The sequence below is a fragment of the Leishmania martiniquensis genome, chromosome 15 (genome assembly GCF_017916325.1).
Source record: "Leishmania martiniquensis isolate LSCM1 chromosome 15, whole genome shotgun sequence".
NCBI classification, from domain to species: domain Eukaryota; phylum Euglenozoa; class Kinetoplastea; order Trypanosomatida; family Trypanosomatidae; genus Leishmania; species Leishmania martiniquensis.
The window spans coordinates 414,066-434,788 of NC_090150.1; the positions used below are offsets into that span (position 1 = coordinate 414,066).

The 20,723-nt window shown below is 63.7% G+C and overlaps 6 protein-coding genes across 6 annotated transcripts; all 6 read right to left on the reverse strand.

The window, feature by feature from the left end:
• Positions 1 to 804: 804 nt before the first annotated feature.
• On the reverse strand, positions 805 to 3,927 carry LSCM1_06924 (uncharacterized protein; the record flags this gene model as incomplete). The annotated part of the gene is made up of 1 exon (XM_067324324.1): positions 805 to 3,927. The coding sequence occupies one exon, from the start codon at positions 3,925 to 3,927 to the stop codon at positions 805 to 807; it is 3,123 nt and encodes a 1,040-aa protein (XP_067179995.1).
• Positions 3,928 to 4,529: 602 nt separating this feature from the next.
• Positions 4,530 to 5,813, reverse strand: LSCM1_06925 (uncharacterized protein; the record flags this gene model as incomplete). The annotated part of the gene is made up of 1 exon (XM_067324325.1): positions 4,530 to 5,813. One exon carries the CDS (start codon positions 5,811 to 5,813, stop codon positions 4,530 to 4,532), a length of 1,284 nt encoding a protein of 427 aa, XP_067179996.1.
• A 4,085-nt stretch (positions 5,814 to 9,898) lies between these two features.
• Positions 9,899 to 12,712, reverse strand: LSCM1_06927 (uncharacterized protein; the record flags this gene model as incomplete). The annotated part of the gene is made up of 1 exon (XM_067324326.1): positions 9,899 to 12,712. The coding sequence occupies one exon, from the start codon at positions 12,710 to 12,712 to the stop codon at positions 9,899 to 9,901; it is 2,814 nt and encodes a 937-aa protein (XP_067179997.1).
• A 732-nt stretch (positions 12,713 to 13,444) lies between these two features.
• LSCM1_06928 (uncharacterized protein) lies at positions 13,445 to 14,449 on the reverse strand (the record flags this gene model as incomplete). The annotated part of the gene is made up of 1 exon (XM_067324327.1): positions 13,445 to 14,449. One exon carries the CDS (start codon positions 14,447 to 14,449, stop codon positions 13,445 to 13,447), a length of 1,005 nt encoding a protein of 334 aa, XP_067179998.1.
• A 550-nt stretch (positions 14,450 to 14,999) lies between these two features.
• On the reverse strand, positions 15,000 to 16,865 carry LSCM1_06929 (uncharacterized protein; the record flags this gene model as incomplete). The annotated part of the gene is made up of 1 exon (XM_067324328.1): positions 15,000 to 16,865. One exon carries the CDS (start codon positions 16,863 to 16,865, stop codon positions 15,000 to 15,002), a length of 1,866 nt encoding a protein of 621 aa, XP_067179999.1.
• A 1,003-nt stretch (positions 16,866 to 17,868) lies between these two features.
• Positions 17,869 to 19,221, reverse strand: LSCM1_06930 (uncharacterized protein; the record flags this gene model as incomplete). The annotated part of the gene is made up of 1 exon (XM_067324329.1): positions 17,869 to 19,221. The coding sequence occupies one exon, from the start codon at positions 19,219 to 19,221 to the stop codon at positions 17,869 to 17,871; it is 1,353 nt and encodes a 450-aa protein (XP_067180000.1).
• Positions 19,222 to 20,723: the final 1,502 nt, after the last annotated feature.

The window sequence follows — 20,723 nt, forward strand, 5'->3', positions numbered from 1 at the left end:
CTCAGCCACCCGCACTCACCTTTGCTTCGTCTGGTTGGCTTGCTTACTGCCGCGGTCGTCGCTTCTCGCGACCATCTCTGCGTAGGATAGAAAGAGGGAGGGAGGGAGGGAGGCGGAAGGGGTGGACAGAACACATGTGTAAGCGCACACGTACCCATCCAGAGAGGCCTCTGGGGAAACCTGCAAACATATCGAGTCCGGCAACCAGGGCGTGATGCTTATACTTCACCAACGCCTACCCCACCCCCACCTCGGGAAGCCACCGTCTTACTCCGTTGGTGCTTCCTCTTCACTCTGTGCGTCCCTGTGTGTCTCTCTGTGTGTGTAAGGGAGAGCGGCAACAGAGATGAGGAGGGGAGGGGCCGGGTGGGTGGAGCGATCCACGCGCCTAGGATGGCGTCTCCGCATCGCTGACGTCCCAAGACAGCCGCTGCGCGAGTGACTGATGCCTCTTCGCCTCTGTGCGATCATTTCTTAATCTTTTTTCCACCCTCGTCGCGTCGCATTCAGTTTCGTGGGCTCTTAAAATATATTTCCTTCGCCCCCTTTTCGCTTCTGTTCTCCGTTGTGCAGTGCAGTCCTCAGGTCGTACGCGGAAGCGCGTAGGTGTGACTGCTTACATTTAACGCGCTGGTGGAGGGAGCCTCGAAGAGAGACAGAGGAGGAGGGAGGGAGGGGCCGAGAGCGATGAGCGGGGCGACGGCGGCTCTCGGCCAAGCGTGAGCTTATCGATTTCGGCCTGCTACGCAGGCGAAAAGACACATGTGGCGCTTCCTCCGGTGCTTGCTGGCTTCGAGGCTGACACTACGAAGGTGGGAGCGGCTTCAGGAAGGCGTAGTCCAGCGCTGCTTCTGCGTCGCCCTCCGGTCCCCCTGCGGATGTCGCCGTGGCAGCTGCCGGAAGCCCAAGCGCGTCGAGCACGCGCATGTATGCTTTCTCGGCCTGCTGCACGTAATGCCCGTCGTACACGAGGTTTGGTAACAGCGTCGGTACCTCGACAAGGTGGAAATGCTCAGAGCTGCGGCAGAGGTCAGCTGCTCGCGCCGCAGCCGAACACGCTGGCGCTGGCGCGGAGGTCGATGGCGCAGAATCTTCTCCCGTCGTCCCGTGGCGCAGAAGATGTTGGCGGTCGCTCTCGTTGGCGCTTCTCAGCTTCACGGATTCCTCCCAACCAAACGGATGCGTCCAGCGCGTCTCACTCGGCAGCTCCACTGGGCACGACACCAGGCCGCGCTGCGCCACCTCGTGGCTATCCACGGTGAAGACAGCCGCCAGAACAATGTCGTCGCGGCAGACGCAGTACGGCCTTTCCGCCTGCGTGGTGGATGTGTAGTAGTGCATGACGTACTCGCGTAGCTGCTCCTGCGGCAGCTGGCCCGCGTCGGCCGTGAAGTGTAATACACACGAGTCACACGTTGTATTGCCGCCGGTGTCGCTTTCGGTGAAGCGCGCCGGTGCCTGATCGGACGCAAAGGATTGCTGCATGACCCACACCACCGCTTGCGTCTGTGGCTCCCTCACGAGGGCCGTGATCAGGGGCGCAGCAGCAGTGTAGTCGCGCGCGTAATCCACCTCGATGACGCCAGCGGCCTGCAGTGTCGCCAGTGAGAAGAGCGACGCGGTCTTGGTCGCCAGTACGACGCGGCTGAAGCGGACCACAGCTGCGGTGGATGCCGACGCCGCCGCCGCCGCTTCATCGACTGCATCCGCGTCGCCTCCTCTTGTCCGCTCCGTTGCCGCGGCGGGCGAGGGAGCACCGCGCTGCCCCTGCGGAAGCGGCATGAGCGGCGCCCGGCCCTGCTCTTGCTCCTTTAGGAAGTCGACGTACCAGTCTTGCACTCCGTAGGTCATGTGATTCGCCGCGGTGAGCTCCGCTGGGGCGACGATGACCTTCGCGGGAACCCACTGTCCGTTGCTCAGCACAGCGTACTGCGTCTCCTTCCCCTCGTCGATGGCGACGCCGCGGAGGCTGCGACGCAGGAGAAAGATACCACCCCAGACCGCGGAGATGCGGCACATCATCTGCGGCACCTCCGCCGCACCATAGGACGTGGCGAGGTAGGGGGATTTGCCGTCGAAAGCGCCCGTGGAGATAAGAAGATTACGGACCATGTCCACCGACTGAACGAGAGGCGGCACAGGCGGAGCGGCCTGCCCGCTGGCCGCGTTCGCGCCGTTTGTCGCGGGCAGAACGTTCATCATGCCCATGAGTGAGACAGTGTCGAGAGCGGTGCCGGAGAGGTCATACTTGCGCTGCAAGAGCTCCGTTAGGGTGATCTGCGGATTCGACTGCGCCTCGCGGGCGAAGGTGGCCGCCGCCTCCTCGGTGAGGGACAGGCTCACGACAGACGGTTTGTCACCTGGATTCGCGCCCTTGGCGTGGAGTTGCTCCACCACGGATGCCTCAACGTCCTTCACAAAACGCATCATGCGGCGCTTGTCAAAGAGGCCTATAGCGGTGGTGTCGAAGACGCCCGCTCGCGTCAGCGGCACCTCCATCGCAGTCGTCGTCGCCGCAGCCCCGGCTACGCTTGATGGGTGCTGGAGGAAGAGAAAGCGATGAACGTGCTGGCACTCCAGCGATCGACCCATGCCGGAGGAGACAATCTGACGCAGCAGCGGACCACGCGCCATGTAGCACATCGGGAGCACGTCGAACAGGTAGCGGCGGCGGCGCGCCTCCGGCACATCGTCAACAATGTGGTTGATGAAGACGTCTGGGACGCTGAATGAGGACGTGGCCAATGACGATGTGCGGCTCAAGTACTGGAGGAAGCCAGCGTAGTCGAAGGTGACCATGGCGGCGGCATAGTGATCCGCGCCATCGCAGTGCAGCACCTTCAGCCCGTTTCGCGCCAACGCCGCTGACACGATCGACTGCACCATCCCCGTTCCCTGGAGCACGACATCGAAGCGCAGGCTGACGTCTAAGCCACAGCCGGCGTCATCGAAGCGACGTGTGATCTTGTAGCACTTCACCGGCTGCCGCACCGACTGCGGCCCGCGGTCCTCCGGGAACATCATCGGGTAGTTCTCCTCATCCACCTGCTCGTAGTGCAGCCCGCGGCGCACGCACTTGTCAAAGAACTCAAGGTCGTGCAGCTGCTTGTGCGCTCGGTGGTGGGAGAAGACGCAGTAGCCGGCCGCGCTCCGGTTCTTCGCCAGGAGCGTGGCCAGCGTGTCGGCGAGGTCATCGTTGCACAAGTGGTTGAAGAGGATGTCGGACAAGAGGACAACATCGTAGCCAGCGCCGCCGATTGTGTACTGCATTACTTTATCGATGTGCTCCCTCTTTCCCCATAGAAGGGGCTCCACGTAGCAGCGCGTATCCATGGCTGCTTGCAGGCGATCAGCCGCAACGGTATCCACGCCACCGTCCTTGGCGAGATGCTGCCGGGCCCGCGCCTCCATTTCGCACTTCACGTCAGCGTCAATGTCGCCAGCGGCGCAGTTTGCCTCGAAGTTCAGCGCAAGAACGTCAAGTAGCTCCGCGTCTGGGTAGTCCGTCACGACGCACAACCGCGCGCCGTTCTTGTACGCGACCAGAGTCGGGACGCCAAGCCCGGCACCGAGTTCGATGACACATTTGTCACGCACGTCAATCAGGCGCTCGTCCATGCGCTTGACGAGATACTTGGCGGCGTTCCAGAGCTTGTGCCCCCAGAGGCTGTGACGCTTGTCACGGAAGCGCACCTCCAGCGGCGGCGGCGCAAGGTGCACGAGACGCTGACGTAGCACCGCCATATCTTCTGCCGCCGTTGCCGCAGATGCCACGTTGTCGAAGCGGTCAAGGAGAGGGGTGAAGTGGTCGCACGTCGTCCCTTCCGCAGCGAGCGCCTGACGGCTGATGGAGATCGTCTGCAGCGGGTACTCCGGCACCTCGTCCACACCGCCAAAGAAATCACCAAGGCCTTCGTCGTCGGACATGATTATCGGGGAGTGGGGGCGCAGTGATCACTCTCCAGACACCGCCGCCGTGGCAGTCACGCAAATCACTACGCCTGCGTGCTATGCAGGCGTCAGTCGGTGAATGAAGAGCAGAGATGGGAGTGTGCGTGTGCGTGTGTGTGTGTGTGCGCCAGCGGCGTTAAGACGGGTATGAGGGTGAGTGGGGTAGGGCACACAGGCGCCACCAACACACATTCGCAACGAGAAGACGTCGCTGCTTCGGGCAGCGTTTGGCCAGTGGGGCGGTGTGCGTGTGTGAGCTTAGAGGAAGCGGGAGAACAGGCGGGCCAGGTCATCGGGTACGGGGGTGCGGTGAGGTGAATGGGGCGGAGTGGAGAGGGGCCGCGTGCGTGCGTGGTGCGATGAACGCGCGGTAAGGTATGCCATGCGCTTTAATGAGCGCAGTCACCAATGAGGATGGCGCTGATGTGCCTTTCTTTCGGCACATGTGGTGGCAAGCGGAGGTTGTGTGCGTGTGTCGGTGTGACGGCGGTGATGCCTCTGAGCTCCCCTTCCCCTTCTGCCCTCTTCACACTTTGCAGCAGGAGGGTTGCCATTGATGGCGCTGATGGAGGCAGGCCCTACAGCGTGACCGAGAGCGCACGCAGCAGCGGCAGTCCGCCCAGCTGCGCGCAGGCTACTACCAGCGGGTGGAGCTCCACAGCTACATGGAGGCGCGTGGGCTTCGTCTCGCTCAGGCAGCGAAGGCGGTCGTCGTGATGGCTCAGCAGCGAGCGTACACGGTGCAGCAGATGCTGCCGGTACGCCTCCGTCCCGTTCAGCGTCGCCACATCCGCAGAGAGCTCGTGCGCGTTCCGCACATGGCCGTTCGCCACCTGTGATTCCTCGGGATCGATAGGGGCGTCCTTGTTGGTGCGTGCGTGAGGGCCGTGCGCTAGCACCGGCCTGTTAGGCAACGCCGGTTGCCCGCAGAGACCCCACCGCGGAGGGCGCGGCGGTGAGCAGAGAGGGCAGCAAATCTCATGCACAGCGGATACGCGATCGAGAACGGTCTTGAACACCCGAAGGGCCTCTGCGTGCGCTGCGGTGAGCGGGGTAGCAGGAGCACGAACACTCACGGGAGAAGCAGAGGACCTCACCTGACATTCAGGCGCCTTAGCGTTCCGCGTGTCGGCCTCCGAGACACCCGCGGGGTTGATCGACTCAGCGCGTGACACCGTGGAAGCGAAGGAACACGACGAGCTCAGCCCGTGACTTGGCACAGTCACCTCCTCGCGGCGGTCATCGCCCTTAGTAACACTACCGTCGTTGACCAGAGACGCAGAGGAGGATGCCAAAGAATCGATGGGAGGGGACAAGGCGCGGTGGCGACACGCGGAGGTCTCCTCCACTGCGCTGTCAACGAGGCCGACGCGCCGAGGCCCCTCGAATACCTTCTCCCACATGGGGGCCTCCTCACGTGCTCGCTTGAAGTTGCGGTAGATGGCCATAAGGGACCACCTGCCGGGGGTACCGCTGGGCAGGCAGCCGCCAACGCCTGTAGAGCTTGCGCGGCGTTGCGTTTCCAGGACAGCGGTCGTCACCGCTAACGTTTGCATTGAACCGCAGCACGCATGCGACGAGGAAGGCCCAGACGTGGCGCCATTTGCAGGAGCCGAAAGTGAGGAGGGGTGGCGCGGCTGCAGAGTGTAACGGGCACGCTCCTGAACGAACGAGTCGGACCACAGGGAGGCAGGCAGGAGTAGTTCTAGTGACTGGAAGCTGGGGTGCTGGTACTGCGCCACCTCGCTCGACGCGGCCAGGTACCTGAAGGGAGCGGCGGCAGGAGGGTGGCCGCCTGCGCTGCTGCTGGAGCTGCTCTCCGTCTCCGAAGAGAGTCCTAGTGAGCGGAGGAGATCGACCATGTCTGCCTGCGATAAGAGGCGGGAGGCGTATGCGCGCTGCTCCATCCGCTCCCCCTTTTCTATGCGGTTCTCTGCACGTGTCATCTATGCGCGTTGGTGCACGTTCCTGCGAGGTGGCGTGTGTCCTCCTCGTCGATAGCGATACATCGAGAGCATACATACACACGCACGTGTGGCATCGGAGGTGGAGGTGGAGGTGGAGGGAGAGAGAGAGGAAGTTGTCCATACGTTTCGGCGTGCATGCCTCTGTGCCTCCGCCTCCAGGCGAAGCACACCTCGCCCGCGCCCTGGGCGCGAGGCGATGAGGCAAGCCGACGGGCGGCTCAACGAGCAGGAGACGGTGAGCAGTCAGAGGCGAACACACAGAGAGGCGAGTGCGACCCTTCACCACTAACGACCTTGCTCTCCCTCTAGCAAGGAGGGGGGAGACGTGGACCCTTCTTCCTCCCCCGAGCCGCAGCACACATACCCACCATGCACGCTGCAGCGCCACAAAGCGCGCTGTGCCTCGTTGCGCAGGGCTACCACTGCCGAAGAGGGGGTAGGCCGGGGGTTCCTGCGCCCCTCGCATCCAGAGCACAATCCGCAGTTAAGCTTCACGCGCGCCAGTTCGAGCTCCCCCCCGTTCCCCACGTGTGGTGCACACAGGTGCACAGTGACCAGAGGAGAGAGGTGCTCGATAGGTCGCTGATACCTCGCCTTTACGAATGATGCAGGACGGCCTTAAACTTTGCTTCCCAGGCCCTCATCCTCGCCAATGATGTGCCGACGACTGCATCATCAGACACCGTCGTGGTATGCTCTCTTGATCGTGCGGACGGCGAGGGAGTGCATCGAGGTTGAAACGACGATGACTTCCAGGGTGTGAAGTGAGCCTCCTCAAAAGCTTCGCCGACGAGAGGCGCGCTCTCCTTCCCCTCTTCCTCGCGCCGCTCGCAGCAGTAGCGTCGCTGTGCCCGCGCGTTCGACTCGGCAGGACCGCTGTCCCCTGGGGCAGCGAGCACCGACGGCTGCACAACGTCGATGGGAGAGCTGGGAAAGACCGACGGAAGCCACGGCGCGCCAGAGCCCGCCGTTCGGAGGCCACTTGCCAGCCACGCGCCATGCGCTCGTGCAGTGTCCTGTGCGCCTGTTCCCGGTGCATGCCGTGAGCCCTTATCGGCACTTGGAAGGGGCGAGTAGCTAAGGGATCGCCTAGGGCTGAGAGGCGCCAATGATGGGCCAGCGCACCCGCTGGGGTGGCCGCTTGCCGTGCGCGGATTCAGGTCAGCGTCAGTCTGCCTGACGCGCAGTTCAGATAAGGAGGCGCCCGCTGGCGGCACACCCGACGCGGGTGCCACTGCAGTCGTCTTCGCTTCTCCTTCAACCCTCGACACCACTGGCGACACGGGCCTTGGCAGCGGCCGCACAGATTGGCGAGTGCTGACGGGCGACTGACTCGTTAGCATAGTTTTGCTGGCGCCTCCCTGCGGTTGTCCTGCTCTCTCCGCTGCGGTTGCGTCGCTGCCAGGCTGAAGGAGCTCAAGCCGACTCTTCAGAAGAGCGCATTCCTGAGCATAGGCATCGCGCTCGTCCCTCAATGCTGAGATGAGCGTCCGCCACTGCGCCTCTCGCTGCCTGTGCAGCGCTGCTTGAGTGCGCTCCGCCTTGGCGCGGTTCTCTTCCAGCGCTTGCTCCGCGGAGGCGCGCGCTTCGATACCGAGCTCTGAGGCCTTCTTCCGATGCGTCTGCGCACGATCGCGCATGCCGCGCTCGGCAGCGTCCAAAGCCGACCGCGCAGGGGTGCGGCGCTGCTGTCCCCGAAAAAGGGCGGCGCGAGCCTGACGGAGGGGTTCTTTTAGTTCGGCGTCGTGTTGATCGTCTCGTGACTGCGGCGACGGCGACGGCGACAGCAAAAGGGCGGCAGGGGAGGTGTGCTCGAGCCCGTGCTCGACGAGGACAATGCCTTTCACACAAGCGCAAAGCACCGCGTCGAGGTGCTTGAGTGCGCGATGCAGCACAAGCAGCCGATGCTCCAGTGACGACAACCACGCACCGTTCGCTACCCGTCCACTTGAGGCGTCCTGGAGGTCCTTCATGACACGCGCTCGGTGCGCCACTTCGGGGTCAGCGTTGCTGACTGTGTGGTCATCGACAGCGAGTTTCCTGCGCAACGCCGCATGACACTCGCGCAGCTCACTGCTCCGCGACATACACCCAAGTGCAGCACGGCAGATATTTCGGAGGTGCGCCTGGAGAGCGACGTGCCACTGGCCATAGCGCGTCGCATCGCCCTCAGCGGCATCAGCAGTACTTTGGCTATGGGTCAGCAGCTGGCGCTCGTCTTGCAGCTTGGCTAGGGACTTGAGCAGCGATGCGTTCTCGGCTTCCAGCTGAGCGACAAAGCTGCGCAGGCACCTCACGCCATTCCTGTCAGGGCGGCTCAGGGGGGCGTGCGCACTTTTGCCTTCATTGCCGCCGCCGCGGCATGTCTCTTCAGGTGATCGGGGCTGGGGATCCCTTTCCTGTGGCGGTTGCGAGTGGCGATGATGGCCGCCGCGGTCGGGGATGGATGAGTGCGGAGCGGAGGAGATGGAGCCCGTCGATGCGCTGCTGCTCCTCCGTTCTCCTTCCCAACGCGCCGTGTGCTTCTGCAGGTTCAGCTCCTTGTGAGGGCGGTGCAGCTCACCGAAGAGCTTCTGCGAGGGCGTCTCCGACGAGGCTTGCGCCGCGGCAAACTCCGCCTCCCACCGTGCCTGAAGCGCGCGCTCGCGCCGCAGCGCCCGACCCTCCGCTTGCAACGCTCGCTGCCGCCAATACTGCAGCTGCTCTTCCAGTTCAAGAACGTGGTAGTGCTCCAGTACCGCGGAGTCGCCGATGGAAGCTTTGTGGTGGTGCCCCTCATCGTCGCCGCGGTGGCGAGCGCTGAGCGCAACCCCGTCTGGGCACAGCTCTGGTGGCACGCTCTGCAGCTCAGGTGCCTCAGCCCAGGAGGAGAGGGGGACTGTGGCTCCGTCGCTTTCATGCTCGCTAGACGGAAGCTGCCGCGTGTCCATGTCTACCGAGGAGGTCGGCGGGGGGCGACCACTGAAGTGCGAGGAGGCGGGAGCGGAGAGCTGGTGAGTACAGCCAACACGCCTCCTCCTATCGTGTATGTGATGGACAGCCTTCTCGTCTTTGCCTTCAAAGAAAGCCTGCGACGTCAGCAGAGGTGTGAGGTGAAGAGGACCACGGCTGTGTCGCCGTACCTCTGCGTGCACCTTTCTCTCGCCCTCCGCGGCCTGTTCACTCACAATGCGGTGCCCTCGCATGCGCGTCTGTGTATGTCTGCGCACGAGAACGGGAGTGGAAGGGGATGGGGGGGGCAGGACGCACCTGCCGGCATCTGGCGCGGGACTCTTCGTGAAGAGGGAGAGAAAAAGAGGAGGGAAAAGGGGGGGCAGAGTGCAGCGAGACCGTCTGTGAAGGCCCTGAAGCGACGGGCTGCTACGCGTTGTGCGCGTCCTGCAGTGTCACCCCCCGGGCTGCCGACTCGTTTCCTCCTTCGCTTCTCCTCTCTTACCAGAGAGAGGCACGCGTGCAGGTGTGGGCGCGCCAACAATTCTGTGCGCAGAGTCTCCTTGGAGCACACACAGACACACACAGACAGAAAAAAAACGCTGCGAATGAGACCTGCGCGCAAGAGGAGGAGGGGGACGTGGAGGGTAGAGGCGGCAGCTTCTCCAGCGTGGAGAGCCGACCACACCGTTTTGGCAAGGGACGCTGCTGCATGTGTGCATGTGTAACTGCGTGTGGTCTGTTACGGTTGTGCTGCATGTGTGGTTCTTCTACCTCCGTGCACAGGCGTGCAGGCGATGCCCCGTACGCCGTCTCCCCTCCCTCGCCCACTGCATCGCGACCCCTTGCAATGTGCAGACACCCGCAGATGCGCTGCCGGCCCAAGGCAACCGTCACCGCGCAGCAGACGCGGCGCGGCAGCAGGCAGAGGTGAGAGAGGAGACGCGCCAACATCGCCTCCTCATCTCTGCTGCCCATCACTCCTTCCTCTTGACCGCCACTCTTGCACGTCCCGCGCCGGGTTGGGTTGGGCTGGGAGGGAGAGTGTCTCACTGGGGGAACTCGGCTGTCCATGCGCCGTAGCCGCTGTCGGTGCTCGTGCCATCACCGATGACGGTGGCCGCGCGTTGCTGTGCCTCCTCGCTTCGGCGTTCGTGCCCACTTCCGCTGGGAGGGTACAGCCGCACCTCCTCATGGCGGGGCAGCAGGTGCACGAAAAGCAGCTCTGCTGCCATCTCCGCGCCGTACTCGTGGGCCCACAGCGTCATCAGACCGAGCTGATGTAGGGTCACCCGCCTGGAAGCGGCGCTATTAGGAGGGGCGTCGTCACCATTTGTGAGGTCCAAATACCGATCAACGACGAGGCGTAGGCGCGCGTCGAGCACCCCGCGATCAAGCGAGAAGACCGTGATGTACGGCTCCTCGTTCTCCAGCCAGTTGGCGCCCGCCCTGCTAAGCTGTTCCTCATCTTGCCGACGCCACAGGTGCTCGAGTACTTCTTCGGGTGTACGGTGCCACGTTGGCAGAACCTCAACAAAGCGCAGCGGATAGCCGCAGAAACTTGAGCTTGTCACTGGGGCATCCGTGGAACGCCGCCCTGGTCGAGCATGCGGAAGGATACGCACGCACATGACCTCCATCACCGCATGCGCTGCGCGCTCGCACTTATCGGTGACATCAGCGTCGGCGATGAACGCCCGGCGCAGCGCTGCCACGACACGCCCCTCAGATGTACTGCCGCTGCCCTGAAGACCTCCATATGTGCGTGGGTCGTACTGGGCAAGGGCGTGGCGCACCTCGGCCTCCATACCGCCTCGCACCTCGCCCTCGTCTCCTTTGCCCCTTCCCCAGACATCGGCGCACACCGCGTTGGCGCGGCGGCGGTGACGTCGTCCCTCGGCCATGCGGCGCACCATCGGGTTCGCGGCAGTGAGGAGCAGAAAGTATAGGAAGGAGCGGTAGTGTGTGGCGTGTGTGACAGAGAGGTTCCACCTCACCACGGCGGAGAGGCGGGCAACGGAGATGGGGATAGCCACCAGCTTGCGAAAGAGATGCGCGATAAGGCGGCGATTGACCTCGTGCATGGCGCTGTCGGACAGGCTTCGAGTTGGCAGATCACCCATCATCGTGGCGAACAGGCCGCCTTCGCCGGCGTCCGTCGCGAAGGACACGGCGGCATCCGTTCCCTTTGTCCCTTCATTCCACCCAAGGGCTGGTGGCGCTGCGGCTGCCGCCGCAGCGCCTCGCGTCGTCGACGCCGCTGTGCCACACTCGCTCATGCGGACATCCGCCTTACTCCTTTGAGGACTGCCGTTGTACGCTACGACGCCGGCCACAGAGGAAGCCTGCAGCATCACATCGACAAGCGGGTGACCAGACGTGTGTGGCAGCCCTGCCAAGGCGGCGATGGCCTTGCGCAGCTGTGGGTCTGCTGATGACCCTGCCGCGCACGTGGCGAGACCGGTGGCCGGCCCCTCAGACGACTTGCGCCCGCCCGCCAAGGCGCTGTGGAGGAGGTACTGCGCGTGGGCGGTGGTCCACGTCGGCGACCCCGCCGCGCCGTCAAGCCACACGAAATTACTGTGACTCGTGACTGCCTGCTTTCGAGCAGCGGCTGGTGGCGCGTGTGTCTGCTGCTCACGTGTGCCGCCCGCGGAGCCGCTCAGGTACTTAGCGCCGCCGGTGGTGTGTGCTTCGTGGAACGCGGCGTGGGCCGCAGCCTTCGCCTGCGCTCCCCACTGCAGGGCATAGCAGAGCTTCGCAACTTCACGATCGCGCACTGGGTCCACCGTCGCCATCAACAGGGACGGCAACGCCGGGTAGGAGACGGCGCCGGAGTACGGCGAGACGCGGAACTCCGCGTCGGAAAAGATGATCGAAAGGAACATCCACTGCTCCACTTCGTGGCTCTCGGGCAGGCGAGACGTCACAGACGTTTCCGTCTCACCACTCCCACCGCCGCCGCACAGGGCCGCCACGAGCGGCACGACACTCTCGCGGTAGGCTTGGGACAGCTGCAGCCCTCGATGCCATAGAAGACGCTCTTCTGCCGCCGCAATGGCACCCTCGCTGCTACCTTCTTCGCCTGCCTTGTCCTCCGCCCTGCTCGCCGAGTGTTGCGTTGCGTCGCGTGCCCCGCCTCCCCCGCCTGACGCCTTTCTGGACGCCGCATGACTTCCCACGCAGGGTCCGCGCTGCTGCAATCCGTGGTCATACAGGTATACGGCATGGGCGGCCCAGGCACACATGCTCGCCGTCTGCTCATCTACCACGCTGCGGTAGCGGGCGAAGAGGAGACTCGGCCGTAGCGGCTCGGGGGAAAGCAGTATGAGCTGTGCGAGAAGAGAGCGGATGCGAGGCTGCAAAGTTGCCACGGAGACGCCGCGGCCATCCACGTGCGGTACGACAGGGGGCGGCAGCGACGGCGAAGACGAGGGTAGCGCGGATGAGGGCAGAGGAAGCGGAGAAAAGGGAGGTGACGCGCTTGCGCGACTGTCTGGCGAGCTGGCGCGCATCGCCTGCCCACCGCGTGTGAGCTGCACTGCTGGAGTGACGAGCTTCGTCTCGTCGCCCACCTTGTGCAGGCCCCCCACGCGTGCGCTTGCGCGAGCCTCGTCCACTGTGATGCCTCTCATTGGCGCAGCGAGTGCGCGTCTTTGCGCAGCCTCCGACACCGAACGTGTGTGACTTCCTGGACTGACGCGGCGACGGCGAGGGGTGACACGGGCTGATGGACACCTCTTCTTCGCCTTGGGCTTTTTCGTCGTAGCCTTGTGGAGCGACGGCTTACGCCCGACAGTAGCCGCAATGTGGACACCGGCGGACTTCCGAGCTGCACGGGAGAGTGCCGATAGACGCATCATGAGGATTATAGCAATACTGTGCGCATGCCTTCCTCCTTTCCCTTTCCTCCAGTGCGTCGTGTGCGCTACGCCGATACGACAACGCGTGAGTGCCTGTCGGGAGGTCGGCAGCAAGGAAGGGGAGGGGCAGGGACCATATACACAACACGACGCCGACGTGTGGAGCCACGAATGTGGCGTGGCGAAGGGGAGCGCCGGCCAGAGAAGAACAGAGTTCACACAGACACACACACACATACACATATTTCGACGAATCAGGAGTAAAGGGAGACGAGTCATTTTTTGATCATCTACGCGCGGGGAGGGGCCTCCCCGCTGGTGGCCGAGCAAGTGGTGGAGCGATGCACGCAGACTCTTCCACGCTTTCTCTCGCCCTCCTTAGCTGAGCGCCATTTGGGCCGCCATCCTCATCATACGCGCGCTTTTTTGTTTTCCTGTTGATGTCTGCCTTCCCGTTTGCGGTGAGGGCTCGCGCGATTTGCGGCGACGTCGCCGGAGAAGCGAGCATACAGCGGCCCGCGTTCGGGGGCGGGGCGGTGGATGAGAGCCGGACCGACGGCGCCTGCACAGACCTCGACGCAGCAGAGCTCCATGCAGACAGCATCACGTCTACAGATGGCAGGAACGCTCAATGGCGCGCCTCTGCGCTGCGGTGCTTTCTCCCTCCCCTACATAGGCATACATCATACGCCCACACGCGAAAAGTGCCAACAAGCGGCAGACGTGAATGCATTATCGGTGCTTACGCACTATGGACAGCCGATTCATCTCCTTCGCCACCTGAGCCCGGATCCTCATCCACGTCGCCTCGGCGTCCGAGTCGAGGCTCTCGCCATCCACAACGCTAGCGGCCTTCTCCCCTGGCGACGGTGCGGAGGGGTTACCACTCGGCGCCATCGAGTCTTTCCCCATCTCCTCCGCATCGGTGTCGACCTTGCTTCTACCACGCAACTCGCGGCCTGGTGGCTGCAAACAGCGTTGAAATGCCCCGAATCGGCTCACGCGCTTCTTCGCCGGCGCCATCACTGACGAGGGCGTCGCCGCTGCTGCATCGCTGACCGCAGAAGAGGCTCCCGATAGGGAGGCACGGCCGGCTTTTATGGGCGCTTTTGGCCAAGCGTTCAGCGCCTCCACGAGGAGATAGGCAGCAGATTGCTGCTGCTGTTGGCTATGGCCACGGGCATGGCTGCTGCTGTTGCCGCCTGCCTTTGCTACCTCCTCTTTGTCCACGCCGTCGTCGTCGACCTCATAATTTCCATCCAGCCCTCTCTCGTCCGACTCCAAGCTGCCGTCGTCGCCGTCGCTGCTTGCTTCGATGGTGCTGCTGCCGCTCCCAGTCCCGGATGGGGTCGACTGTGACTTGTCTGTTTTATCCAAGTCGTGATCACCGCACAGACTTGCTGACTCAGCCAACGCCAACGTCTGCAGCCGCCCTCGCATCTGCAAGAGCTGCTCGGCTGGGCTTCCGTGAAAGAGGTCTGCGCCAGATGGCGTGGCCGCGACACCGGCACAACCGCCTGCGCCGACGCTGCCGTGTGCGGTGGAGGAGGACGACGACGAGCGCAGAAGTACTTCACGAATGACTTCTGCTGTGCGTAGCGCTGCACCCGTGTTGCGCCGCTGGAGATGCAGCAGCAGCTGCGTGTGAAGGCGAACATACGCTTCCTCAAGTGACTCCTCCTGCGCGATGGCCGCCTTTTCCGACGACAGCGGAGAGGACGAGGCGGGGGAAGCCATACGGGGGACGCCTCTGCCGAGCTGTGCCACATATACGAGTGCGCACGTGCATGTGCCGGGGGGGGAGATGGGCGGGGCACACACCGAAGAAGGGAGGGTGAGCGATGGTGAGGGGAAACTGTGGAGGAGCAGAGAGAGAAAAAGGCAAGCGCGAGGCCCGCCGAGTCGGCGGTGGGCATCCGGTGCGGTCCACGGTGAGAGGCGACGCGATGCGCCCACAGGGGAGAGAGAGAGACGGCGGGCTGTGAAAGCGCGGCAGGCACCAACAGCAGTCGCGTGAGAGCACCAGTCTATGCCTGCGCGCTGATGTGTGTTGGTGGGTCTGGCACACGGCACGTGCGCCTTTCTCACGAGAGCTGCATTCATGTGAGGAGAGCGATGGCGCAGGAAATTATGATGGCACTCTGCGCCTTTACAGGCGTGCGGGTCCACACTTCGCGCGAACGATGTGCACGGACACTGCGCGGTCTGCCACGCGTCTCTTTCACCGTGCGCTTTAGGGCGTTGCCGGCGAGGCGGTGTACGCGAGGTTTTCAACCGGTGGCGGCCGCTAACGCGGTGGGGTGTCGAGTGCACGCGCACCGAATGCGGCAGGGATCATGAGAAGCGTCGCCGTCAGCTGCAGCACCGCTGTCGCGATGAAACTGGACCGATAGCCGTACCACATTGTCAGGTAACCGCCAACGACGGCGCTTCCGGCCCAGGACACAGATGAAACGCTCTCGAGCGCCGACCACTTTGCGCGGCTGTCCTTCGTCACGCAATCCATTATGACACTGCGAGTGACACCGAAGACGGAGTTCATGAGCGCGTTGCGGCAAAGGAAGAGGGAGACAATGCCTGGCAGCGCCGCGACGGCGGACGGTGGCCGCGCGATGGCGAGCACGAAGAGCGCGGCTGTGCCCACCAGCCGCACGCACAGCGCTGTCAGGACGCGGCCCAGCCCACAGGTGTGTATGAGCCACGGCAAGCACATGGAGGTGGCGGCGGTCAGCAAGGTGGATGCGATGTAGATACCGTTGAGGCCGGCGGGGCTTACATGGCGCTCAGAGGCAAAGAAGAGAGGGAAGTACGGCAGCGACATGCCGGAGCCGATGGCGAGGAGGATGTCAACCAGGCTGATCCAATACGGCACAGACGGCAGCGACAGCAAGCCATACCAGCGGCAGCGCTTGAGGCTGCCGACAACATGACGCACTGGTGGCAACCGTTCGCCGGCTTCGTGTGAGGCACCTATCCGGTTAGGCCATCGTTGCTGCCGACAAGTGCCTATACCTTTCGCAGATGCGCTGATGAGCCCTTCCCTGATCGCATCTTGGACCGCCGTCCCTGTGCTTTCTCTGATGCCTCCTGCGCCGTCCTCGCAGCTTTCTCGGCCGAGGGCCACAGTGGAGTCGCTCAGCGGCAGTGCCTCGGTGAACTGGAAGCGAGCGCAGCCCGATGGGGCGTCGGGGAGGTCGGCGCCGCCTGCTCCAGCCGCCGGCGCGGTCCCGGGACTCCTTGGCTCCTGCGCCACTGACTTCACCGCTGGGCACACCGATGGCTCGAGAACACCCGCGTGCTCCACAATGGCTGCCCGTGCTGGGGCGGGCTCTGATGCAGATGCGGCATCTGCCGCCGCGAAGTTGCGTGGCGGGTCGCCGCACGAAGCCACGCCGCAGCCCTCCGGCACAGCGTAGCGGTCCTGCAGCCAGCAAAGCGGCACTAAGGCAATGGGGTGCACCGCTGCGCCGAGCGTCATCACCACGCGAAGGCGCCGCGGGCCCCAGTCGTTCCCCCACGCAATGAAGAGAAGCGCCGCCGTGCCGTAGCCCACGACGTAGCAAAGGGTCTGAATGACCCACTTGACATTGTAGATGGCGGTGCGCTGCCCCTGCGGGACGCTGTCGGCGAACAGCGCCTCGACGGCGGTCGAGGTGATACCGGTGTAGAGGCCCCACAACGCCTGCGCGCAGAGGATGAGCCACACCTGGGAGGTCCAGAAGGCACAGGCGAAAATCGCGAGGGCCACCGCGGCAAAGGCTGCCCCTGCACGAATACAGCGCTGCCGTGGATGGCGGTCGGCAACGCAGCCGGCAGCCATGGCCCCCAGCAGCTGCGCGACGCCGCTGACAGAAGCGGAGAAGCTCACTGTGACCACGCTCGACGATGTGCTGAGCAGGAAGACGGGCAGCAGTTGCATCGCCCACATGCTGTAGCAGGAGCCGTCGACGAAGTTGAAGCAGAGCGTGAAAAGGACGTTCGGGCTGTAGGATGAGAGCCGCCCTGAAGAGAGAGAGGGCGCATTGGCAGTAGCGAGGGGGTCTCGAGCCAGCGGCGAATGGATTGGGAAGATGGACGAAGTCGGCAACAACGCCGTACGAGGCCCCAATGTCTCTTCGCCATCACCATCCTGACAGGCCTCCTCGAAGGTCATTCGTTACCTCGCACTGCCGACTGGGGCTGCGGTGACGCGGAAGAGAAAGAGTGATGATCTGTGCCACGTGAGGTGATGGCGTATGCGCGTGTGTGTGTGCACGTGTGCGCGCCTTCGCACAAATATCAGCCGAGTGACAGTGCTTGACTGACCTTTGGCATGTCTGGTGTGACGCTCGTACGTACACAGAGACGCTATCCTGTGGTTGGCAGCAGTATGAGGGCCACTGCACGCCGGTGCTGGAGGAGAGGCAAAAGGGAGAAGCGGGAAGAGCGTAAGGGGGTCAGGGGCAAGCCGGGTATCAGCAGCGGCGCCATGGTGCCCGAGCAGCCGCCGCGTTGTGTGCCACACAGAGAAAAAAGGGCAGGCAGGAGGGAGGACAAGTCGCAGGCAGGCAATGAAGGCGCGGTGCGATGACGCGCAGACCCACCCACACACACACACACAGAGGCGTGCTTCGTCCCTCCCCCCAGCGGAGATGCCGATGCCTCACCTTCCGCTTTCGTCGGAATATTTTCTCCTGCTCACCCGTCACGTAAAGGCCGACTCCGTGAGGCAGTGGCGTGCAAGATCGATCTCGAGCGCGTGTCCGAGCCAGTGTTTTGGCTAGGGATAGACAGACAGGCACGTATCGCCCTTCTCCTCGTGCGTAGGTTTGTATGTGTGTGCGTGTGTGTGGGCTGCGCGACACACTTTGTGCCGAACGGAGAAGCAGAAGGCGAAAGGAAAGCCACCACGCGAGCGCAGGTGATTGCGTACATCTCGGCATGCGCACATAGGGGGTGACGAGCGCGCGCCGAGGGCTTTCACACTCCACCGCCGCCAACGACGCACACGGCAAACCACCATCCATTGGGAAGAGGTCACAGGTGCACACTCGTACACACGCGCACGCAGGCGCGGCAGCATCTCTTCCCCTCCCCTCGTTCGCCGTTCTCCGCGCTTCGCCCTCAGTGGACTCGGAGGGAGGGGAAAGGCGGTGTGTGTGCGTGTGGGGGGGCCATCACTCCTTATCGAGCAGCCAATGGCGACCAAAGTCGTGCCGCACGCACGTTTCCGTCATCAGTTCAGCCATCTCGTGCGTCGCCGCGGCCACGATAGTTGTGTCGTGCGCTATGTCGAGCGGCTTGCCGAGCATGTTGCACACGTAACCGCCGGCCTCGGTGACGAGAAGCGACCCGGCACAAAGATCCCACGCCTTAGCAGAGGGCTCGAGACACACGTCCACCCGCCCAGCAGCCACCTGCGCGAGGGTTGTCACGCAACTGCCATAGCTACGCAGCGCCGCAACAGGCGAGCGTAGCAGCTCCACCCGCATGGCCACGCTGCAGTCGATGGCGGCGTTGTGCTTGCGCTGGCGCAGAGCTGCGCTGTCGGGGCTGGTCGCCTCGGAAGGCGATAGCTCGACGCCGCGAGGGTAGTTGAACGCCACCACGGACGTCGTCGGCGCGGCCTTCGCGTTGACCCGGATTTGCCGCCCATTGACAAAGGCGCCAAAGCCCCTGATGGCGGTGAAGAGCTCGCCGTTGCACTCCGGCACGACGCTCGGCGTGCTGTGCGTGATGGTGGGTGCGGCCTGCGGTGATGCCGCCGCCGCCGCTGTCCTCAGAGAGGAGGGGAACGGCGGCGTTGGGGGCAGCACCATGGCTGTCGCTGCAGGAGACCCTGACTCCTCCAGTATCTTGGTCTTGCTGGCGCCGGTGAGGGTGATGGGGGCGACCCCGGCGGAGCCACTCGGGGCCGCAGGAACTGCAGCCGCAGCGGGCGATGAGGTCGGAGACAGGGTCATCTGCTGCCGCTGCTGTTGCTGCTGCACGACATTCAGCATCGCCGCAGCCGCCACGGTGAGTCGAACACCAGAGCTAATGAAGGGTGTGAACACCACGGCCAGAACCGGCTGCTTGCGGTAGGTGAGTCCAATGCTGATGCTGCAGTCTGGTAGCCCGTGCGCGAAGGAAACGGCGCCGTCGAGATGGTCTACGACCCACGTGTAGCAGTCAGAGAGGGGAGTGCTGGAGTGAAGCGCTTTCGCTATGAACGCGAAGCGGATGTGAGGCGCCTCGCGCTGCACCCCCTCTGAGTATTGGCGAAGGATTCGCATGATGGTGTCACCACACTGCTGGTCGTGCTGTGCCACCAGGTTCGTCGCGGCCTCATTGGGGGTCGCGTCGTGGGCCGCAAGGGGGCTGGTGGTGCTGAAGGTGGCGGCGGCGGCCGCCGCCGTGCGGCGCTTCTCAACGCTCTGCCAGACGACGCGGCTGCCCTTGTCGGCTGCCTCGATGGCGACACCGAGGGCCTCGATGAGGTTCACATCTCCCGTGTCCGCCAACGCCGAAGCGGGCGCCGGGGCTGACATGACGCTGATCGCACTTCTATCGCCTTCGCACGTTAGACAGGTATGCGTGTGCATGCAGTTGTGAGTGCACCAGGGGGGAGTGTGCGGCGCCACGCTATGCTTCACACACTCACACAAGTACAACTGAGCAAGTGAGCAAAGGGGGCGCAACGCTCGAGATCGATGTGGTGGCCTGCTGCAGCTGCGCATGCGCGGTGGTGGGGCATGGGGAGGGGGGCAAGAGAGCAGGTCAACGATGACGGGATGGGGCGAGAGGAGGTTGGGTAGGGCCATGACAGGCAAGTAAACGACATCTCACACCGCGAACGTGCACGCGTACATACAGGCGCACAACGCCGCGAACGCTTGCCATCCTTCACCTCTGCCTTGCTACACACGCGCGTGGCTGCAGCAAGGCAGAGGTTATGTGATGTATTGGTGGAGCAGGGGGGGTGCCGTGCAGGCATGTTTGGTGACCTCCAGGTCTGCCGAGACTCATGTCCATGCATGGCTGCACCAACGCAGGCGACGATGAGAGGCGGCGAGGGAGAGGGGCATAGAGCGGGGTAACCTTCTCACAATGCTCTTTCCCCCTCGCTGGCCTGCACCTTGGCGTCGCGGCTTCTTCCCTTTTCCGCACTACCAAACACGGGGCGGGACGGGAGCGAGCGAGACAGAGATGTCGTACCGATGGAGGCAGAAGACACAGATCTGCGCAGAAAGATGCCCTCTCCCTCCCACTACACACACAAACATGTACACGCCGAGAGAAAGCAGCGATGATGCCTCCGAAAAGAATGCGTTCGCTGCAAACACAAGCATCAGTGAGGCCTCACTCTTTCCTTCACGGGGGAGAGGGGTGAGGGGGGGGGCTGCCCCAGAGACCACGCCACCTGGCGCGCTGACGCCCTTATCCGAGAACGGCCCCACCTACGTCAATGCCTGCCCATCTCCACACTGCACGTCACCTCACAGTCCCTCCCATCATACCGGCCGCCATGTGGTGAACCCCCCTCTTGGGGTGACCTCAGGCTCTGCCCACGACGATGGAAGGCAAGGGCCGAGCGGGAGAGGGGCCCCAGTTGCGCTGGCGCTTCGCCCATCACAGGGGCGGTACAGGCGTGCACAATTGCCGCTGATTGCTCCGTACGCAACAGCGTCCAGGGCCCAAACGTCACCATCAGCAGCGATGGGGCACCACGACTTCCTCAGGTCGTGTGTGTGTGTGTTGCACCTGCTGCCCCCCTCCCCCCATCGCACAGACAGACAGACCAGAAAAGGTGAGGATAACGACAGAGGCGAGGCGACGATGAGAGTGACAATGGCGAAGAAGGGCAGCGCAAACCTTCCCATTTCACGAGTGATTCGTGCTGAGGTAGCTGACGACAGAGAAGAGAGAAGAGAGAGCGAGAGAGCTCATGCCATGCATATGGCTACGCGCCGACACCTACAAACGGCCGAAACATGTGCGCATGGACCTGCTCTTGTCTACAATGGCACGCCGATAGTACTGCGTGGCGATG